Source organism: Austrofundulus limnaeus, unplaced genomic scaffold, assembly GCF_001266775.1.
Source record: "Austrofundulus limnaeus strain Quisiro unplaced genomic scaffold, Austrofundulus_limnaeus-1.0 Scaffold91, whole genome shotgun sequence".
Taxonomy (NCBI): domain Eukaryota; kingdom Metazoa; phylum Chordata; class Actinopteri; order Cyprinodontiformes; family Rivulidae; genus Austrofundulus; species Austrofundulus limnaeus.
The window spans coordinates 472,063-494,111 of NW_013952493.1; the positions used below are offsets into that span (position 1 = coordinate 472,063).

The 22,049-nt window shown below is 39.2% G+C and overlaps 1 protein-coding gene across 3 annotated transcripts in view; it reads right to left on the reverse strand.

Annotated features, from left to right (window-relative positions):
• LOC106520370 (roundabout homolog 2) overlaps window positions 1-22,049 on the reverse strand; it is an 87,086-nt gene that overhangs the window by 64,083 nt on the left and 954 nt on the right. For all 3 annotated transcript variants that reach the window (XM_014012416.1, XM_014012415.1, XM_014012414.1), the window contains exon 2: window positions 6,537-6,863. In XM_014012416.1, coding sequence (XP_013867870.1) covers window positions 6,537-6,863 — 327 coding nt within the window. The remainder of the gene's footprint in view (window positions 1-6,536; window positions 6,864-22,049) is intronic.

The window sequence follows — 22,049 nt, forward strand, 5'->3', positions numbered from 1 at the left end:
GTTGGACCCGGAAACTACGTTTGTCTGAAGAACCAGAGCGAGTGGAGAGGTGACATTTCAGCTTGGTGAGTTATCTCCCATTCACCCTCACAGACACACACATCAAAGTTAAGCTAATTTAAAATGGTGTATAAGCCAACTAAAGATCACAGACTGTAAAATAAGTTATGAACTATAACCATGGATCAGAGATCAACCAAACAACCGAACAAAACATGTTTTTTTTTCTCAGCTTACCTGGGCAGAGGACTTTTTTTGTGTCCTTCTGAGTGTTGGAACTGCATCATATTTTAGTGATAATCTTGTTATTAGTCCACTGTTAAATTCTCTTTTAATCAGAAAGCTATCATCCTTAAAGTGGTTCGCACAGATATATAATCTATTTTTATTTTTTCGCCAGAAGGTTACTTCCAAAAATGAAATCAAACCACTTATTAAGAACCGTGTCATGGTCCTTGGCATCCAAAAATACATTTCCTCAAATCATTTTAAAGGACTGGACTGAGTAATAGCTCAAAAGCTCAAAATAGTTGATTTTACACGATATTGCCCCTTTAAAGTTTGGTTGGTTGGTTGGTTGGTTGGTTGGTTTGTTGGTTGCTTGGTTGTAGTCTGGTACACTTAATATGCAATCACACAGCTGCATTCATTCAGTAATTAGTTCTTCTCATATTGTGCTTAGTGTCTCCATCCATCCATCCATCCATCCATCCATCCACCCTCTGTTGGGTCAGCAGCTTGAACAGGGAAACCCAAATATCCATTTCCACAGACACCTCTTCCAGCTTTTCCAGGAGGATTCCAAGGTGTTCCAAGGCCAGCCTGGAGACATAATCCCCGGGCTCTTATCCCAGTTGGACGTGCCCCGAAGACCTCCCTAGGCAGGCGTTCAGGGTACAAACCAGATGCCCTCATCTACATGCTCATGCCAAAAATAAAGAAAAATTCTTCATTTCAAAAGTGTATTTCAGTAGATTAAATCAGAAATATGGGGGGAAACTGCCAAGGTGGGTACTAAATGGGCCCAGATGACTAACAAAACAAAGTGTGTGACACTGAATACAGTTTTTCAAACTGTCCATGGCAACAAGCCATGATTGCATGGCTGATTGAGASTGCAGATTTGCACATTTTCGACCCCAATATCGACTCAAATTTGAGTTGAACAGTCAAAGCCCAGTAAAATGTCCCGTTTTATGCTGGTGACAGTAAACCTCTGCTTCCATGGTGCAAAAAAAAGTTCAGTTTTCTTAATTTCAGCGGACACCAATGCGACAAAGCATCTCCTGGGGTGTGCTGAAGTATCATTAGTGTCTGTAATAAATAGAAAAGAAAACCGCAGGAAATTATGGAGGGAACTTTCCAACACGAGGCTTCTGTAATCTGCAGCTACGACACCCTGCAGTTCGGAGGAATATGGCCTGTTTTTCTGCAATATTTAGAACAAAGCCTCCCTGTGCAGTGAAGTGTGTGGCAGAGTAAAAGTCTTAGTCATGCAGCCTAATGAATTATGCACCACTCACTGGCGAGAACGAGTTACTCATGTTGTTAAAACCAGGTTAGATCAGCTCCCCTGGTTCCTCCTAGGAGCTGGAACAGTCCAACAGATGCATTGGTATTAATTACCRCTCAGTGGGAGTTTAAAGCTCTTCCTCCTCCTCCCACCTGTTGTTTCTCAGACCCTAACCTCACACAGATGTGCAAAGACCACCAGCTTAGAGCTCGTCTCTCATTGAATCCCCCCCTCTACCACCTCTCTRCCACAGCCTAATTGGGTCACTATTTACCCCACAGTCAGCACAAGTGACACAGAAGGGAGGGAGACTTTCGGTCCACCACCAYGATGTCTTAGCATATGCCCCGAATGGCTGCAGGCAGAGAGATTAGAAACAAAACAGACATTTATTAATAGTGTTAGTTATTGTGTGGCTGCAGGTGAATCATCCCAGGCTCAGTATCAGCGAGCTGTAATCTGCAGCAGGACACAATGCTAAATTTCATCCTGCACTCTTTAAAATGACCCATATGACTGTGTAAGCTTCACGTTTGCTCCCGGCTYGGATATCTGCACGAGCGGCGGAGGCTTGTGGCTCCAAATATGCATTATATCTGAGGAGTGTGCCTTTATTTTTGGGCCCAGCTGCAGTTGAGGTCAGCCAGCCAGAAGAACACACACACAAAAACACACAGAGACGTAGCCTCAGCATGGAGGAAGATAAGACTCGGCTCAAATTGCCGTTTTGTGKGCACGCGCACGCTTTTAAACGAGGACAATTCGACCTTGCTAATCTGTTTTGCTTCTTCCCCCCTAATCAACTGACTGACTAATCCATTTCCTGATGCCAAGGAGCGCCGCGGTTCAGCCTGGAGGCCGAGCGGTGCTGGCAGAGCCATCAGGGAGGCAGGACGATAGCACAAGCCCCGGCAGTTATCCGAACACGCCGCGCTCCTCAGACAATATGTCAGCGACAGAAGGTGGCGGGGCAGGACGTCGGACAACTGATCGCTGCTGATTCGTTTTCCGGTCCAACTTTAGAAACCATCAGTATTTCCTGATTAAAGGGTTGAGGATTAGATCTGGATTTGAAACTGTGGATCTGGATGTTAAAAGACAGATGTTCAGACAAGTCAGCAGCACCAGTTTTCTACTATTTTCCTCTTTTTGTTCTGTAATATTGAACCACAGCCAACTAATTTCCAACCTGGCATATTTCCCTCCTACACAATGCTGACAGTAAAATGGCTGCTTCAGGCAGCTCATTTTCATATTGATTTTTGGTCACTTTTGAATGCTTTATCACTTTTTTTAGAGGAAAAATACACCTGTTATAAATTTGAGTATGTTTTGCATTTATATTGTTTCCTTTGTCTAGTTTAATTGTGCTTCTGGTTTTGACTTTTTGTTCAGTTTCAATCAATATTGTTGTAAAATTCATTGTTTGTGTGAAAGCTAATTCAGCATTCACAGTATTTATTTTTCTGCACACTTTTCTCAGTTTATTTCTCAGATCTTTGTTCTATTTCAACATCACAAAGTTCACCTCATTCAGGAAATTTGCAGAATGTCTTACAAAATGTTTTTTTAAGTTTTTACATCAATACTTCGCCATAGAAATGCATTGAAATTGCTTCAATTCATTCAAAATGCATGTTTTATTCTACTTCAGCATACTTGTTCTGTTTTTGTTTTCTTGTTCTACGTTTAGTTTTTCTGTATCATTCTGCTACTTTTAGTTATTAGCTAGTTTTATTATGCAAATGTTCGCTTATAGCTAGCCTTTTAATACTTTAAGCCAATCTGACTCTATAGTTTTAGCTTTATTGACTGTTCTGCTACTTTATAGATTTTAGCTATTTTTGATCATTTTGATTTATAGTTTTAGATTTTAGTGATAATTTTGTGAACTCTCCCTTTTGTAATTCAAAAAGTGAAAAGTGTTCATCACCACTTTTAGCTTTTAGCTTGCATTTTGATTAATTTAGCTATTAGTTAGCCTTTTGCTACGTTTGTTTCTTTTAGCTAAACTTTTGCAATGCTAAGTTTTTAATTATTACCTGGGCAATTTTCAACTTTTAGTATTTAGCTAGCCTTTTAGCAAAAAGCTAGCTAAAAAGTTAAAAGCTTTTGAAGTGTCTTTAAGTGCCTTGGGCATGACACTTATACCCACCCTGATATTTTTATCAGTGTATGAGTGAGAATATAAAAGTAGAGCACACAGTTTAGTGTGTAAAAATAAATGAAACTCTGAGAAGGCCTTTGCAGAACCTGCAGAAGTTAAACCAGTGCTGAATGTGGACCTTTTTAAAGCATTTAAACTGGGAGAACCTTTTTATAATATTAAAGTTACCTGCTGACAATGAAGAATTTTAAAGGGTGATTTTTCATTAAATATCTTCAATCAAATCTACATTTTATATTTGCTGTGATACAGACATAAACATGTTTGATTTTTTGTTTAAATAAATGCTTTTAATGTGACACAAATTTGAATAGATTAAAACGGAGAATTCTGGGATGTTCCGGTTTAATCTTCTCTTCTCTGAATCGCCATGTCAACGCAAATCCATGCCATAAAAAATACTTCAGTAGAAGTCAATTTTATGCATCTGATATGGGTGTATTACATAAAAGTGTAATCAAGAAAAATGTTTTTAGTGAATAAAAGTGTTTTAAAATGTTCCTGTTCTCAGCTCCAGGCTGCAGATTGGGTCTGAGTAGCGTGAAGGGATGATTACAATCCTGTGGATGTTTTGCATGAACACTTTAAAGTACCGACTTTACATCTTATCTCCACGGCTGAATGGAGCCTGACTATCGAGCTAAAATTAGGATGAAAAGTTGACACAGTTAGCTCAGCTGTGGACATTTCAGTTCGGCGTTCAGCTCTTATGTGYTATTTTATAATTTGACTGCAATCAGACGGCATTTAACGCAACACACATGAGTTTATTTAACTGAGTGGTAACAGTGGTGCCTCTTTATTTTACCTGTTAGCAATCAAATTTACAAATTTACACTAAAAGCAGAGTGTGGCACCAAGGCTGAGATGGACTGAATCAATAAAGTGGGAAGCCAGTATGTGTTTAGTTTTCTTTAAAAAAWTTTATTTAAACACCAAATGATTTAGGGTCTAGGTTTCTTTGAAAGAATCCATATCTATTATGTCAGAGTTTTAGATTGAAATCATTATGTTGAAAAGTTGTTTTTGAGCTATTTTGCTATCAGAGAAATATGGGTAATACCAACAGATAAATMTAATATTTTAGGCAAAAATGTCACATAATATGTCATTGTCAGGGTATATGTGAATACTCAGTTACTACCACATGAAATTTTAGCTCTATATTTGTCAATTCGGTGAAGATTCTTTACCAATTTGAAAAATATTAAGCTAAAAATATAGAGCTAAAAAACAYATAAATGGTTGTTTCTTCAGTTTATTATTATTATTAACCATTATTTAACCAGGCAAGTCCCGTTGAGATCTCAGATCTTTTTATCAAGGGAGGCCTGGGCCTGAAGGTAACCTATTGTACATGTTTTTAGGGGTGGGGGAAACCAGAGTACCTGGAGAAAACCCACGCAAGCATGAAGAGAACATGCAAACTCCACACAGAAAGACCCCAGGCCATTCCAGTTGGCTGTGGCAGCCATCTTGAATTGGACTAATTTCAAAATCTGTTTGTGGTGTGTAAGATATTTTGCTAACAAACAGACAGATCTGATTCCATTTGTGATTGTGAAAACTTTGGGTTGGGGAGAAAATTCAGCTACCGTAAGCTAAATGCCTGTAAACTGGACTGAGTTAAGCCACTTTTATGTTTGCTAAAGGCTGTCACACTACAAGATTTTAAACCAGTCGGCCGATTTTCAAACACTGCGATAGCCCACACGTGAGGATAAAAAAATCATGGATCTACCAGTTTTGGTCCTACAGTGTGTGGTGTACAGCCACACAGCAAGAGACAACACACCACACACGAAAAGATATTTCATTCTTGATTCGGATGTCAGATATTAAATCCCGCGAGACTTCCTGAAATCTCGCGAGAATTCAGATGTCCGWGGAAAAATGTCACGTGACCTCCAGAGAGACATGAGTTCAAAGTAAATAAAYATCTGCAACAAGGAAGACACAATGTTGATCGTTTGTGGACTATTTTTACCAGAGGAAAAACAATTTCATAGGACTTTTAACATCCAGCAGACTTTCTGGTGAGTTATGACAGTTTATTTTTTTTTGTCTTCTGTATTTGGATTCCCCTCCGTGTTTACGTTACCTCACTTTCTGATTGGCTACACGTCTCATTCACAGATTGAGGGCTCGAGTGAACACTACACACACTATGATATCGGGCCAAAAAAATCTAATATGTTGAATATCTCCGATTTGAGGTCAGAGCGGTTCCAACGTCCTTCCGAGCTGACTAGATCATTCGTAACTCACCACCCACGGCGGGAATATCTGCTATGATTATCTTTAGCGCCATCATGATTATCTGGACTTCCTCAAGATTGTCGGAAGGGCAAAAATCRGCATGATTTGCTTGTAGTGTGACGCCGGCCTAAGATTTCATTGTTGTGGCGGCCATCTTAAATCGAATTTACTTCAAATGTTTTTCAGTTGTAGATGCACATCCAATGATTTGAAAGCTAATCCAATCTGTGATTTATGAGATACTTTGCTAACAGTATAGACAAACACACGTGGGCAAAAATATTGTCACTCAATCTTTGCCTTCAGTGGAGGTCAATAAGAACAGAAAAAGACGGTATGAGATATTCTGATTCAAGGGAGGTATCAATAGCTATGTTTACAACAACATTTTTTGATCAGATTAAAATGTTTTTGGATTAAATAAACAGCATAAACAACCCCTCACATTCGGATTAATAATTCATTCCAGTCAAGCTGAATCAGATTGGGAATCTGAATCTGATTGGCCGTTTATTCGATTGCTATATGCTCATGTGAACACACTCCCCCCAGGAGACCACTCAGGTGCGAATGAACATCCAAACCAAAGAGACTTACTGGCAACCTCCAACGAAGCGTTCCGGCTGACGGCCTCTCCCAGGTAGTTGCGGGCCACGCAGGCATAGACGCCCTCGTCCGGTTTGCTCCGGCGCCCRTGGACGATGCGCAGGAAGAAGAGGGAGCCGCTGGGCAGGAGCATGCGGTGAGAACGGGGGTCGTCCTTGTCGGTCTCCACACGCTCCCCATCTTTGTACCACTCTACGGTGGGAGTGGGTCGGCCCTCCGCCTTGCAGTTGAGCGTGGCGGGCTCCCCCTTGGAGACGATCAAATCCGAGGGGTCTTCGGCTATCCGAGGAGCGCTGTCKTCAAACCGTGCTCGAGACCCTGCRGACAGAAAGTGACCACGTTTACTGTTTATGAAAAACTTGTAAAGTAGGGAGATAGAAGCAGGTTTTGGTAGGTTTTTAGATACACTTGCCAYCTCATTCATAAAAAAGCAGATTGTGAATTTTACTGAAGCCATCTAAAAGATGTAGAGATGCTACTTCCTGTCAAACTGAGAGTAAGACAGAGAAATCTTAGCAYCTAATAGGAGAAAAGCCCACGAAAAGAGAAAGTGTTTGGCAGAAAAGTATAGATAACTCCTATATTTGACTCCCCGGGGATCCATTACTATTTTTGCTTGGCTGTGAGGGAAAGGCGCTGTGCCTCCAGACCTGAGCTAAGCTCTTAGAGCACGACCAAATGTCTCCAACAATGTCTTACAGTCAGAGAAATGAATTATTCAAAATGCTGCTGCTTTTAGGTCTGGGGAACAGATGGTCTCACTCTCACTTTTGCTTAAAACAAAAAAAAAATGTGGCAGGGGAGGGTGGTGGGTGGGGGGGGGGCACACAAAAAGGCGCCATTGATTATTAAGCTGCTCTGTCTGAGGCATTAAATAATCCAGAAAATCCTCCATTATGATTGTGGAGTAGCAGTCAGGACTAACCTGATGACACACATGCAGCCATTAAATTATACTTAAACCACTGGGATAAAACTGCATTTTTTTTTTTACTTTAAGCAGATTTAGGCCCTTTTTTAGAGCTGATTTGATCTAAGCTGACCAGAAGTCTCCAATGGAGCCAAAAAAAAACCAAAAAAAAAAAACCTGTGGTAAACATTGCTCCCAGCTGACGTGCCGGGGTCATGAAGCAGGACGACTGAAAACTGTAACGCAGGACGAAGATGAATACTAATCGAGCTATTAAAACGTGCCATTGCACCTTCAGGGCATCCTGTTGTGCAAAAGCGCCACTGTGTTTAACAAAAACAGACAAGTCTGAATCCAGAGCCTGAGAGAGGATCCCCGAGGATATCATTATGGGATTTCTTTTAGATCATGTTTCATCTCATCTGTATTGTGTATTGAGGCCTGAGTGTGCAAATATCCACATATTTGACTGTTTGTCCACAGTAAAGAGTCTCTGCAGCTTAAAAAAAAGCTGAGCATCCAACACTTCCCACAATGCAACTAAATGACATCCTTTAATAGATCTGCGCTGCACACTTTCCAAACACACACCTCCATTTTCTAACTCATTAAATTATAAAATGACTACTCAGTCACTCGAATGTAAGATGCTCAGCGGTGCAAACTACGCAAGAAAAAATGTTCCTCCAGGAGCAACACACACACACACACATACACACACACACCTTTGTGAACGTGAAGTCCATAAAGTGTGTCCGAGGCTGCAGCAGCACACTCGAATGGGACAAAATAAAATATTCATACAGCTTTTCTAGACTTTCCAAATGTAACTGGAGCAAATGGGTCACATGTGGATAACACAAAGGAGCGTTTCGCAGCATTTCTGACACTCAGAGAAATATATTCTCCGTGCATTGGGAGGGGAAAGAGGGTGGAAAAAAGCATTTTGGGGTCAGTGTGAGTCATGTGACAGAGTATGGCTGCCCTGTCAGAGCCAATGACAGCACAGCTCAGGGAGACTCCTGCAGGCTCCATTTCAAATTTTACATCTTTATGCCAGAGCCAAGAGGACATGTTTTTAAAGAAAAAGTTTCTCCAGAGTCATCCAATCCTTTGGCATAGTAATGGACTGCATACGTTCTTTGTTTCAAAACATCTTTAGTCTAAATAACCTAAAAATGTAATTTAGTTGAATAGTTTGAGATTAAACAGAGGTTCAGATCATTTTATTTGCCATGTTCAGACTGTCACTTTCTTGTGTTATCCAAGTATTTGCCGTGACTGTACTATGTACTGTATATGCACATATGTATGCATTATTTTTACTAATTAGATGAGAAGAAATCAGACAGGAGCAACATGGGCCATAAAAATGAAAGGATTTGTGCCATTTACTGCAGAGTGAACATAGCCTCATTCTTCTGATGCATGGAGTTTTAGCCATTTTGGAGAAACTTTGTAAATGGCGTTAAATATGTTACGCAGTTTGTGAGATCTAACGAGTTGTGTTATTACTAAGAATATGTTTTGAGGTTGACTCAGACATGATCACATCAAAATTAACTCAGTATTTGTAAAACTGAATGAATTATAGCCATGTTTTTTATGTTTTAAGCTCTGTAGGCTACAGTGTCCATTTTGAATTGGGTTAGATGATTTCTGAGTTTCACTGAAATCCTTTCAGGGATTTATGAAGATATTTTGCTAACACCGCAGACAAATGAACACACAATTATGGCCTTTTTGCTTGAAGCGGTGAGAGATCACAAAACCAATTAATCTATCCTTTCATTTATCTGTCATCACCTGCTGGTGCCTTTTTTATTCTTTTATCTTTCTTATTATTAGTCCCTGTAGCTGAGGTGCTCTCTTTTGTTGTGTTCAGCTGTGTGTGTGGGCAAACACTGTGAAGTCCTTGTTGCTTTCCGTCCGCTTGAAGAGCAGAAATATCACCATGACTAATTGCTGTGCATAAATTATATTTGATGACTTCAAGGAGACAATAGCTGCCTTTAAGAATATCAGAAAAGACTTTGTTGCCAGCAAAAGGCACTCCATCTTAAAAGAAACACCAACTTTTTCTCTTTAAAATACACTGTTCTGTAATTATGATCGGGTCAATGAACACTTACTACATATCGCTGTCACAGAACAGGCACAATATTGATATATTACAGAGAAAATAGTATTTCCCAGCAAAGAGAAAAAAAAACGAATTACAAACAGCTTCAGGTGACTGAAGTGACAAGCAACAACCTGCTTCGCTGACAAGTGTGCAATCAGTGAAAAGTCTCTGCCACTTTGCTCACGGCAGAAACACAATTTCTTTGTGAGAGGGAATATTTTCACAGTAATGTTCGGTTCATGACAGGAAGATTGTGGTGCAGCACTTGAAAGCACCTTTCAGCTAAAAAGAAACTCCGTCAACCCTGCAAGTGTCACGGGGAAATAAATGTCACGGGCAACGATGGGGATCTCTGTGAAGGCATGTGTTTAGTCGGATCATGAGCACGGCCCATTAGAGTCCGCGTCGGGCCCCTCAGAGATATTCAACAGCACATGGGAATTTAGAGTCAGACTTGATTTGTGTAAAAGAATAAATAAATAATATTCCAGGGCATTCTGCTGTGAAATAACTTTTAAATTTACAAGGGATGAACGGGCAGAGAAGGGCACCGGCCAAGTGTGAAGCTGAGTTTTGGAACGAATTATAAAAAGAAGAAAAGACGCCTCGCAAATTTGACTTAAGTTCATGTCGAATGTTGTTACAGTTCGAAAAACTCGCAGTTTTATCTTAATTGATCTGTTGTTTCAAAGGAAAGAACTCTGAGGTAGGAAAAGRCTTTATTGAAACGCTCAAAAAGTAATCCTGTGGGGTAAATCTGGAATCAACCTGATTCAAGATAGYCGCTRCAGCTAATCAACCTTAGCAAGCAAAAAATAAAAATGACAACAACACATGTCCATTTTACAAATTTGAAGCTTAAAATTGGTGAGGTAGTAGCTGAGAGCCATTTCCATAACATGCCCCACACAAGCTTTGTTTCAAACTTTGGCATATAAAATACCAGGAAATATGCATTATTCTAAGAAATGCCAGTTTCAAATATGAATATAAATTTAGGGGATGAGAGGGTCAGCTTCAGTGATTTGAATAGTGCTCTTTTCAGTAACATCAGCATTAAGTAAAAAAAACGTTAGCCTTAATTAGGAAAACCGTACGTAGTTTTGGAACACATTCACTGAGCTGTGAATGAAAACTGAAAAGCAATAAAGACCAGGGCTGATGAGAGAAGTATCTGCAGCTGTGACAGATGAAAMAGGGTGCAGGTTACCACCCCCTTCTCTGGTCCACCGTTTGAGATGTTTCTGTGGACTACTTCGGGTGCTTTTTAACACCAAATAAGAACAAAGAACAGTGCTTTTTAGAGAATATGCATAACTACAACTTCAGGCCCATTCACATTTTTCAATTACACAATCAAGACTAAAATGATTTGTTAACCTCCTATAGGCTTCAATGAAAAGTCAAGGAGGATGAGTCCACAAAGTCCTTTTAAACTCAGTGACTTCTACACTTGTAAAGGGGAAAATAGAGTCAAGATAAGCTATAAGAGTGAATGGCAGTCAACCTTGAGCTGTAGCACAAACGGAGGGAGTTTGATGAATGAGATTGTGAGATTGTACCAAGCTCTCCACACTCTCAAGGCTATCCGCTGTGCAAAGCAATGTGTTAGAGCAGAAGGTACTTCTCAGGGAGGAATGCAGAAAATTTAACATTGCTCACAAAAAAAGGATAAGAAAAAAAGATATATTTTTTTTAATTTTGACCTTTCGGTGCACACATAGGAATATTGTCAATAATAAATTTTCTCCTACATGAACTGCAAGGTTTGATACAAAGAGGAAGGAATCTGATCTACATGAATGTTCGTCAACATCAAACTATTTCAGTTCAAGACTTTGAACTTTAAAAATAAATAGGGTGATTTTTTTTAAAGAGTTGCTTTATTTCTTTTGACAACATTCAAGCAAGTCAACCTGAAAGCAGCAGTCACCAGAGGCAATGTTAATAAGATGATTCATTAAAGAAATAAACCAAAAGCAGCGCCGAAGCGGGGATCAAAAGACCTTCCAAAAGGAATTTGTCAAGAAAAACTTTTCAGAAGATACAACTAAACAGACTGTCACAGTCTAGCAAGAGCCCATAAGACAGGTGGGGGTAGATCTGGTGCCAAGCTGGCCCTGCTAACATGGCAAGTGGTTTTTCAACTGGATGTGGGTCAGTTCTGGCAATGATGGCACTGTTAGGATGGCAYAYCACAACTGGCTCAGTGTTTGTCTGGTTAWTATAGAAGTTCAAGCCATTTACCWTTTTTACCATTTATGTGGTGCTGGCCCGTGCATGGACCACCTCTGACAATCTATATCTGGGCCACCAAAGGGCCGTCTCTTTGCAGTCTCTGGGCTGACTGTTAGTGTTGGTGCATTGTGTGGGCCAGAACTGGGCCAGAAGAATTTTSCTATGTGGGAGGTTGTATTCATCTTCACTTTAATGAAAAATGGCTAWTGTGACCGCTAAACTTACAAACTTCAGTATCTGTAGTGTCTATGCCAGGCCTGTAGGTGGTGCTGTAACATTCCCATGACAATACACCAGAAAACAGGAAACAAGGCAGGAAGCACGAAACACCAAAACTTCTCTGTGTTCCTTATGGAGTTCTCTTTGGTCATGAACCAAGTAGCATATCTTAGAYTTTGTAGCATCTGCAGCACAAATACAAATACAGGCATGGAATCTACTGTGGTTTTTGTTGCTGTTGCATTAGACATGCTTAGATTGTCGCTTCAAATAGAGGTGGGTAAATGAAACCATTGTTTTTTTTTTTAAAGTTGTGTTTTGGCTGTCCACACAAACACTCAAACATGGTATTTAAATATTATTTTGCTGTAGGGCCTATTTTCAAAGAAACACTGTTTGGGGACTCCTAAAATTCAGTTTTTATGAGGAAGCAAGACTTAAACGATTTTAAAAAAAATGGTTCGATATTCACAAATCACCATTCGTATGAGGATGGTCCCTAAGTTTCTATCTTTTGGGGACCACCAGGAGGGATGCAGGACTCTTTTTCAAAGGCTAACACAGAAAGCTAGAAAAAACAATTGGAAAAGTAATAAACACACTACAACTGGTGTACATCAGCACATCAACATGAAACAAATCTAATTAGGATTTAAACTGAGGAACTATTTGTATCACCTTAAATAGAAAAATACTTCAAATCAAGATCCAAGTTATCTAACTGCTCAAATCCTGGAAAACAAACTGGGGTAARAAAATAATCCCCAAAAGACAGAAACTAGATTTAAAATAAAATGATAAACCCACACATTATGACACTGGCCAGAAAGATTTATTTCAAGTAATCTTTTTGTTCACATTATCTTGTCTTCTTMCTTCTGTTTTTGGTCTCTATTAAATCCTGAGGGAAATATCTGCCTGTTTATGTGCTTCGGACATTAGATCTTTCACTGAAAAGAGTTTTTCACTGATGACAGCACAAAAGTGGTAATTATTCCCAGGGCACTAAAACCACGAGCTGAAAATCCCTGCAAAGCCTYGGGAAGACAAAGCGAGCTGCTGATTCCTCAGATAAAGTGATGTTTGTTGGTTCATCGATTCAAACTGTTCTTCGCTGTTGACCTCAGTTGTTTTTCCTGGAGTGATGAACTTCACTGATGAACTTCACTGCACCTGTGTGATGAACACTGGTGGACAAACATAAATGTGCAGAGTTCTTTGTGTTAGGGACAGATTTAGCTCGTTATGACTTGATTATGTGTGTCATGATGATTAGATGCTCAACTTGGGATAATTTAATCGGATTGGTATTTATTCACAAAGGGAATGAAAAGAAAACAGAGGGGGAAAAAGAATTACGGATAAATGAAAGCCCATTAGCGCCACGCACAGCTCTGATAGACAAGTCATTGCATTGGTCCTAATTGCAAACTCTGACACACGCCCACATGTTTGCTGCCGGCATCTCTTCATTTCTGCCTCATTGAACGCTCAACAAAAAGMGGGGCGAGCGCCATGCGGGGGATCAAGATCACGTCTAGAAAAGCCTGTTGGTTTGGACAATTTCCGGCATGCGTTGTCTTCTAGCTGCGGCGTTGCATAACGGGGGGGCATGACGTTCATTAATTAGTATTTACAAATATTAACCCCGCATCCTCCCCGGGGGGAAGAAAAGTACTCTGTCACGCTAATGAGCGAAAACACGGGAGCCACAAAAGGGACGTCCCGTTTCGCTTCAGACGTTTGTGCCTTTCAGCAACTGCCAAGCTCCAAGCAACGCGAGATACAAGAACCTGGACCTGTCGGAGCTCACAGCTTCGTATCTAGAGAAGAAGAAGAGAAAAAAAAACGAGGAAAAAAAAACACAAAAAAGTCCCAACTTTTCATGGAAGTTAAGTGAGACAGAAGCAGAAGGCTGGCAGCATGCCTGTAGGGGATGGTGGCTGTCAGTTGAGATTTCCTTGTGTCTCTTTCAATTTCAGCTCATTTACATACTTAAAAAGGCCAAAAACATTCAAAGAGTTCTTGTGACATTGCCAAGTTATCTCTGCAGGGGAGTAGGGAGTATCAAGTGTGGGGGAGGGGCAATGATAACGTGAAGCAGCAATCCTTAATTTCAAAGCTAATTTTAATTCGCTCTGGCGTCAGTACAAGAAATCTGAGCCTCGGCTGTTGGAGGCAACTGTCCACGTCGTCCATCATCGACTCTCTGTCATCGTGCTCTGTCATCAACGTGAGTCAAGGATGATGCGTCTTGGACGGTTTACCAACATCTGCAGGAGGGGTGGGGTGATTCAGTGGCAGCCGGTGGTGATAYTGGTGGGTGGGCTAACACATTAAAATATCCCATTGACTACATTGCAACAAAATCACCTCATGAAATTTGAGAAACAAACCATAAAAAAACTAATGTTCCTTATTTACCAGTGGTGTAGTCTATGTGATGTGCTGGTATACGCCATATACCCACAAGAAAAGCTTCTGTATAACCCCTTAAAATGATRTGTCAATGTCAAATTTATTTAYATAACAYATTAAAACAACAAAAGCTTACCAAAGTGCTTTACAGTTCAGTCAAGACTTGTATCAAAAGACAAACAAATAATAGACACAAATGCAATASAGAAACACAATAAAATATTTAAAAAGCTCTAACTGAATCTCCAACTCGGTCTTAATGAAAAGCCAAAGAAAAAAGGTGAGTCTTCAGCAAAGATTTAAAAGCCTCAACAGTCTCTGCTGACCGAATAGTAAGATATGTGACAATCTGTCTGAAAGAAAATATTGTTACGCGTGTTCGTCACAAGGATGTGTGCTTAACCATACGGAGAATGTACAAATGCATGGAAAAGATTATTAAAGAGAAACCATWCAAAACCAAAGAGCGCTCCCTGCTGAAGTCTGGTTTAATCAAGTGACCAAGAGTTCAGGAAGGAAGGAAGTACAACTGGTTTTAACAAAAGCTCCAGGCGTGGCTCCACCTATTTGATTATGATTACATCATCAGTGAGGGGTCCCTAGGCTGCTCGAAGCCACTCTCCCGACATAATAATCTACTCTACCTTGTGTATGCAATTTAAATCAGTTATAATTTCTTCACCTCCCCCTTTTCACATGACAACCAGTCATGTCATGCAGCGTATGTTTATCACATGACCAGCTCAAACTCTTCACTGCTCCTCTCTACTCTGCTGCCATACGCCTTTTCCTCCTGTTCCTTCTGAGGCTTACAGCCATTGGCTGAGCTGAGCTCTCTTCCACAGCTCACTGCTCTGGGACTGGTTTCCACAGAAGCTCCTTTATGATGGGCTGGGGATGTAGACGGGAACAGGTTTGACACACTGAAGTCGAGCGCATGGTCAGGAGACAAAGCAGCTAGAGGATTTTCAATGTTAATGACAATAGAAATATTTATAGAAAATAGAAAATGTTTTTTTAGAACCTGGTTTAGTACATGGTTTTGTATAAAGTCAGGTAAATACCATCAACCATATAGGAACCAGTGCTTATACAAAATTTAGTGCATAAAAAAATCCATGCAGATTAGAGTAGCATTTAGTCATATTGATGGTAAAATATCTTTACTAGTTAATATATTATGGCTTGATAATGTGTAAATAGTTGTCTAATAGTCAGAGATTTCAAAAGTTTAGTAAAGTATATTTTGCTCATAAAATATTTTACAGTACTTGTCACACAGGTATTATATATATAAAGTCTGATCATTTTATTTGCAGGTTTCAGTTAGTCAAAGCGCGAAAGTGTAAGCAGTTACTAATGAATGTAATTGTATGTTTTGCAAGATGTATACCAAGATGTATAGACCTTTTACTGATCATGATCTCATTAAACTTAAGAAAACAAAATAGTGTCAACATGGGCACTAGTTTGCACAAAAATGGTTGAACATATTGCAAAAGAAATTTAGACAAAAATTGTGAACAGCATGGTCTCTTCAAGCAAACTGTCCATCCTCATTGATGAGGCTACCTCTGACAGTCACGAATCCTGAATTTGTGTTTCTGGAGCYGGTTGAGTTGGAGAGCCAAACAGCAGAAGGAATAAAGAAAGCTTTGCTGAACTGTTTGGACACTGCAGGCTTCARTGACGAGTGGCTTCAATATAAACTTGATTGCATTTGTTTGTTATGGAGCTGCTGTTATGTTAGGCAGAAATTCAGGTGTGGCAACYGGGCTGACTGCAATGTTCTAACCTCTTCACACGGCACTGAACGAATCATCGTCCAGAGCCTGCTGTATCAGATGCTGTGGGCAAGGATCATTTTAAAGCATTCATGGAAAAGCTTACTAATCTATACAACCAGTCCAGTAAAAAAAAGAAAAAAAAAACTCCAGAGAACTTTTGGAAACTGGACAAGAAGTAGGCTTAGACGAATTGGCAGARTTTTGAACACCCGATGGGTGGCAAGCAGCTTCCATGCTGTAATATCAGTGTTGGTCCTGTGGCGCACTCTACATACCTTGAAAATGCTGCAGGAGCACAAACAAGGAGCACAAAAACAAAGCAATTTTATAAAAGGACTTGCATGTAGTTTGCAAAGCAAATAATGTCTTTCTGACMCAGGACTAAGGATTGATGCACTTTCTGAACCATCAAACCTGTCCCAGAAGCTCCGAGCTCAGTCTATCACACTTTTAAAAGCAGAACAACTACTAAAACGTGCACTTCCTGTGCTGAGGTCTTTCAAAGACTTCCCAGGAGAAAAACCAGTGGAAGCCACTGAAGCCCAGGCTGCAGGACATTTWGGATCTGTTTCCCTAGAATCRCATCCCAAAATAATATCTGTAGTTGCAAATCAGCTCCTGCAAAGCTTTATCAATRATATGGAGAAGCCAGCTGTTCTGGGTTTGTTGTACATTTATTCAAATAATAGCATCAGAGAAATTTTGCTGTGTTAAATATGCTTCAAAATCTAAATAAATATTTGATTACATTACAATAACTGGTGTACTCCAAGCATAGYATACCCACTAAAAAAATGTAGCTGAGATGACACTGCTGTTTTTACCACAGATTTCAATCCGTTTCAATACTGTCTCATTAAATCCAAAAGCAAGAGGAGAATTAAGACAACAAAATTGTAATTGGTAAGTCCAGACCTTATTTGGCTGTTCTGCAGCAATTACTGTTATGTAATAGTTTAGAAAACATCAAAGAACACAGAGAAAACTGAACGATTTGAAAAATATCACTCAAAAACCTATCGACGCAGCAAACTAAATTAAACTTTTATGCATTTTTATAGACTCCGGTTACACAACAAAATGCATTTAGCAGCTAAAAAAGTGTGTTTTGCATGATATGTCTCCTGTAAAACAAAATCTCTAAATCTTATTTTTAATCAAAACACTCTAAAGCTTTAACCTGCAGAGGTTAATTCCAAAGACCCTACAAAGATGCCTCTCCATCAGCTCACCTTCCAGTTTTTCCTCATAAATCACTTGGTCCGTATGTTCCCCCGATACCTCCCCCTTCAAACGTCTTTTAAAACAAATGAAAATGTACAAAAACAGAGCAGGCATTGTACCAAGAAACAGAGGTGGTTCTGGGTAATCATCTGGGGAACATTGGTATGACCCTCTTAAATTGGTGAAATGTTAGCTGAACTGTTAGCTYGTCCTTTGGCTAAAAACTAAGTGAAACTAAATCTAAAATTAACAAAGTGGACACAAATCACCTGCTAAAGGTTGTTCAGCCTTGATTCGTGCCCCTGTGGCAGAATCTGGATGCTAACGACATAATTACAGTTTCAGCTAGATTTTTTTATTTTCTCGAGTTTGGTAATTGACATTCGTTTTTGCGTGTATTTAAGAGCTGAGCTGCAGTTTGTAAGATAGGTTGCGGTTGTTGTTGTTATCTTTACAATCACACAGAGGCTGGAGAAAACATGGGCAACACTGCGGGGTCTCGTCTCGAGAGCCACACGGAGGAAATGACTGACAGATCAGCAGCATAAACAAAACCTCGTCTTGTAGTGATTTTTACTGGATAATGTCATCACAGACGACTCGAGGCTGGTTTGAATCTACTTCTTTCGAGTGTTCGGAGCAATTTGCACACATTACTGACGAGCACAACAACAGAGGTGAGGGAGGCTGCCACTCTGGATGAATGGATGTATGGCTGCAGAAGAGTGCTGTTAATGCTGTGAGTTTATATCTGAGGCAGACGGCAGCAGCACTTATAAACCTGCTGGGCAGCAGCCATTTGTTTATTAATGATGAACTTACTGTGTGTTTGCAACATTTGACTTAACGAAGACTTAAAAAGATCATTCAGAGCCTTTGTAGAGGGGTAATGTGGAAAGGCTATAAACAGTCASTATCTTACCTGTTGTAGATAGCTCGTTGAACAATGTCAGTTTGGAGAAACAATTTGTTTGGAGTCACAATTTGTGGGAGGGTTAATTATCCTTTTTGGACTTTTTTCAGCCTATTAATGTGTTACATTATTTTTTTTTGTTTATTTGTTATTTTGAATGTTTATTTTTTTTATTTGGTATCCTTATTTTCTTGCTTTTCTGTACACCTCTGCATTTTTCTGTCCTGTTGCCGTAAATATGTTTTCAGTCTAAGATTTATTTATTTATTTATTTGTTTGTTTGTTTATTTATTTGCCAACTGTGAGGATATTCTTAAATTTTTTTTGGTTTACGTTGTGTTTCTGTAATCGATTATCAGTATGTTTGCAATTCCTGCTCATTGCTGCCTGGCTGCTGAGTGGTTATTTATGTATTTATTTATTTATTTATTTGCTTGTCTCCTGTGTTCATCTGGCAGATTTAGATTTTCCCAGTGTCATCGTTTTCTTCAGCTTCCTTGATAAGTCATTCAGCCCACCTGTTCATTTGCCTCCCAGCTGTTCTCATTCAGTAATCACCCTCTCCTGCATTTATATCTTTGTTTTGTTCATGTTCAGCTGACAGATTCTCACAGTTTGTTCCTCTGGGTTTTCTGATCAATTTGGATCATTCTTTGTGCTGCTCTGCATGAAGCTTTTTATTTATTTATTTATTTATTTAATTGGATTGAACCATTTCAGGTTTTACCTGCCTGCCTGCATCTATGGGCGCAGCATCACCAGCCATAATTCTTTAATTCTGACAAGCTAACTTCTAGTCCAGCTGGACTGCTACCATCTAAAAACAAAACATTCGCACAGCAAAGTGTGACAGCTAGCTGCTTATTCTTACCATAGACCTCTATGTAAATAACCATTTAATGCAAACTGATGTCAGTGTAAAGGTTTATAAAATATTTGATATGATTTTTTGGATTGGATTGGATTTTAATCCATTTATGACATCTTCTTTTGGTAACGTTTAAAGATAAATTTGCTCTAGTAATTATTTTCAAAGGTATTTTCATTCTGTAGATTTTTTTCAAGACCCTGGCTTTATATTTCATAACACACAGTGGGGTCCTGACCCGATGAAACAGGTCGAGAGGAAGGATTTAAATCTGACCCAGAATGACACCAGTGAACATAAASCTGCTTAAAATGATCTGATTAGTTATCATTGAAAAAAAAAACTATTTCTTCCATCTATTTCCTGTGTTACACTTAAATAAGTAATCTGGTCAATTTAGAAGTAATTCTTAATCAAATAGTTATCAGATGTTATCAGCCATTGGGTTGGTCATTACCGTATTTCTAGACCTTTTCTCCATGTGCTCCATGGCTGACATCACAGCTAATGAAGCACTAACTATTTACAAGTATTTGACACAACATGGCATTAAAAATGACCAGACCATCCCTTTAACAACAAGACCACAGTATTAAAACACAAAAGATATGTTTCAGGTCATGTGGAAATGCTAAAAATGCCAGGAGAAGGCAGCTTTGTAGAGATTTATAACCTCCGTTAAGCTCCTTCTTTTGGTTTTATCTCTTGCAGTTTTAATGTTTTGGTTCCCTGCCTTTTAAAACCCCATTATCTGGGGCCTGCCCAGCACAAATCAGCAAGCACATAATGTTGGCAACTTGATTGTGAATACACTGGAGCATTTAGCAGCAGAAGAGTCACGTATTTGGCCTATAGGAGTTGTTAGAGATCAACACAAAGCTGAAAAAAGCTCAAGAATGTGACTCTGASTTTTCTCTAATGTTGCTAATTTAGTTGCTGAGTGTGTAGAAAAGAAATAATGCGTATGTCCCATTAAAATACTGTCAAGATTGCAAAATGCAAACGGGCTGTGCTTTTATTTATGAAAAAGTTTGTTCGTGTGCATGTTCAGGGAGAACATTTCTTTCTTTGCAAGCGTTAAAACCCTGAATTGTCTCAAACATTTTCTTGTTTGCTGCCTTTTTCCAATCATCTTTGCAAATTCGGCTCCTTGACAATCATCTCTGAGATACAACAAGACCTCTGACTGGGTGTAAATTATGCAACAAAATGTGTAAAAACATTCCTCTACAGCACCACTAGTGGACAAAAGCTCAACTGGAACCATTTCAAAACTGATGCTTATGTCATGTGTGACAAAATAGGACATAAACATGAAAATCATTTTAAACAGTAACACGCTTGTTTGTTCTGCTGGAGAATAATTTTAAAAATAATAATAATTTCCACTCTGGTGCTGTTTTTATGAGTCCTGGTTTTGTTTTAGGTTTGGATTAAAGCTAGAAAATTTAAGCTTTTTWAAAAAAGCAGTGGTTTAAAGAGATAATCTGTCTGTGGAAGTCAATCAAAACCAAGCTTTTAAATGCTTTTAAATATTAAAGCCCTAATATTTCTTAAAGGAATGCATATCGCCCACTGAGATTTTTTTTTTTAAATTATGATCATCTTATGTGGAATTATAGCCATTTTGGTCTAACCTTGTCCAACTGACGTTTGGTTCAATCACGTCCAATATTGCAATAAGATGTCAGATCTGTTTATGTGTTGTGAATGAGTCAGCTACGYTCACAGGCAATTTTAGCTCAATATCTCTAAAAAGGACAGAGTTGCAGTCATTTTTATGCTTGCTAATTTTGATAAGCTGTAGTGGTCATCTGCTRTTAGATTGACTCCACAAGTTAATCAGTTGTAGATGCATAACCAGTAATTATTTTCTGAAAGATTCATTMAAWTCCATCTWGTGGTCCAAGAGATATTTTGCTTACAGACAAACAAGGTYGACATCARCATTTATTACTAAYGTTTCAAGCACATATCTTGTACAATGAGGAGCACTCAGTGTTGTGAATCACTCTCAGCTACAGCCACACAAACTTTCAGGTTCATGTCTGTGAAACTGGCTGAAACATGGTTGTTTTTGTGTTCTTTTTTTGTGTTCAGTTGTCTGTGGTGGCCATTTTTAAATCGGTTGGATCCAGAATTTAATCAGCTATAGACGTGCATGCAGTGATTATTTTCTGAAAGACACGTTAGAATCCATCAAGTGGCCCGTGAGATATTTTGCTAACAGACAAACATCTCTGTAAAGAGGAGCTCGTGTGCCTGAGAGTTTAATGGTTTCACTTTGTGYGTCAGCGGAGGCCCCTTTGGACTTGACTCAGACTAAATGTGAGTTTACTCGCACTCACCCCTGGTATTTGAACCTAATGCACCTGTGACATTTTCCCTTTTGATCCTCCTCCCCTTGTTTTTCTTTTTCTTTTTCTTTTTCTTTTTTACTGATGGAGGGATGCGTTCACTTCCCTCAGCTGTCAGGGAAAACACAACATTTAGCTTAAGGGACGGAAAACACGAAAACACACTTCTCTCCATCTGAGTTGTGACTGTGTGTGTGTGTGTGTATGTATATGTGTGTGTGTGTATATATACACTGCTCAAAAAAATAAAGGGAACACTTAAAACAACGCACGCTAAGTCCAAGTAAATCAAACTTTTGTGTAGCACATTCAACTCTGTACAGAACAAAGTACTCAATGCGAATATTTCATTGATTAAGATCGGGAGTTAGCGTGCGTTGTTTAAATGTTCCCTTTAATTTTTTGAGCAGTAGTGTTCCCTTTATTTTTTTGAGCAGTGTATGTA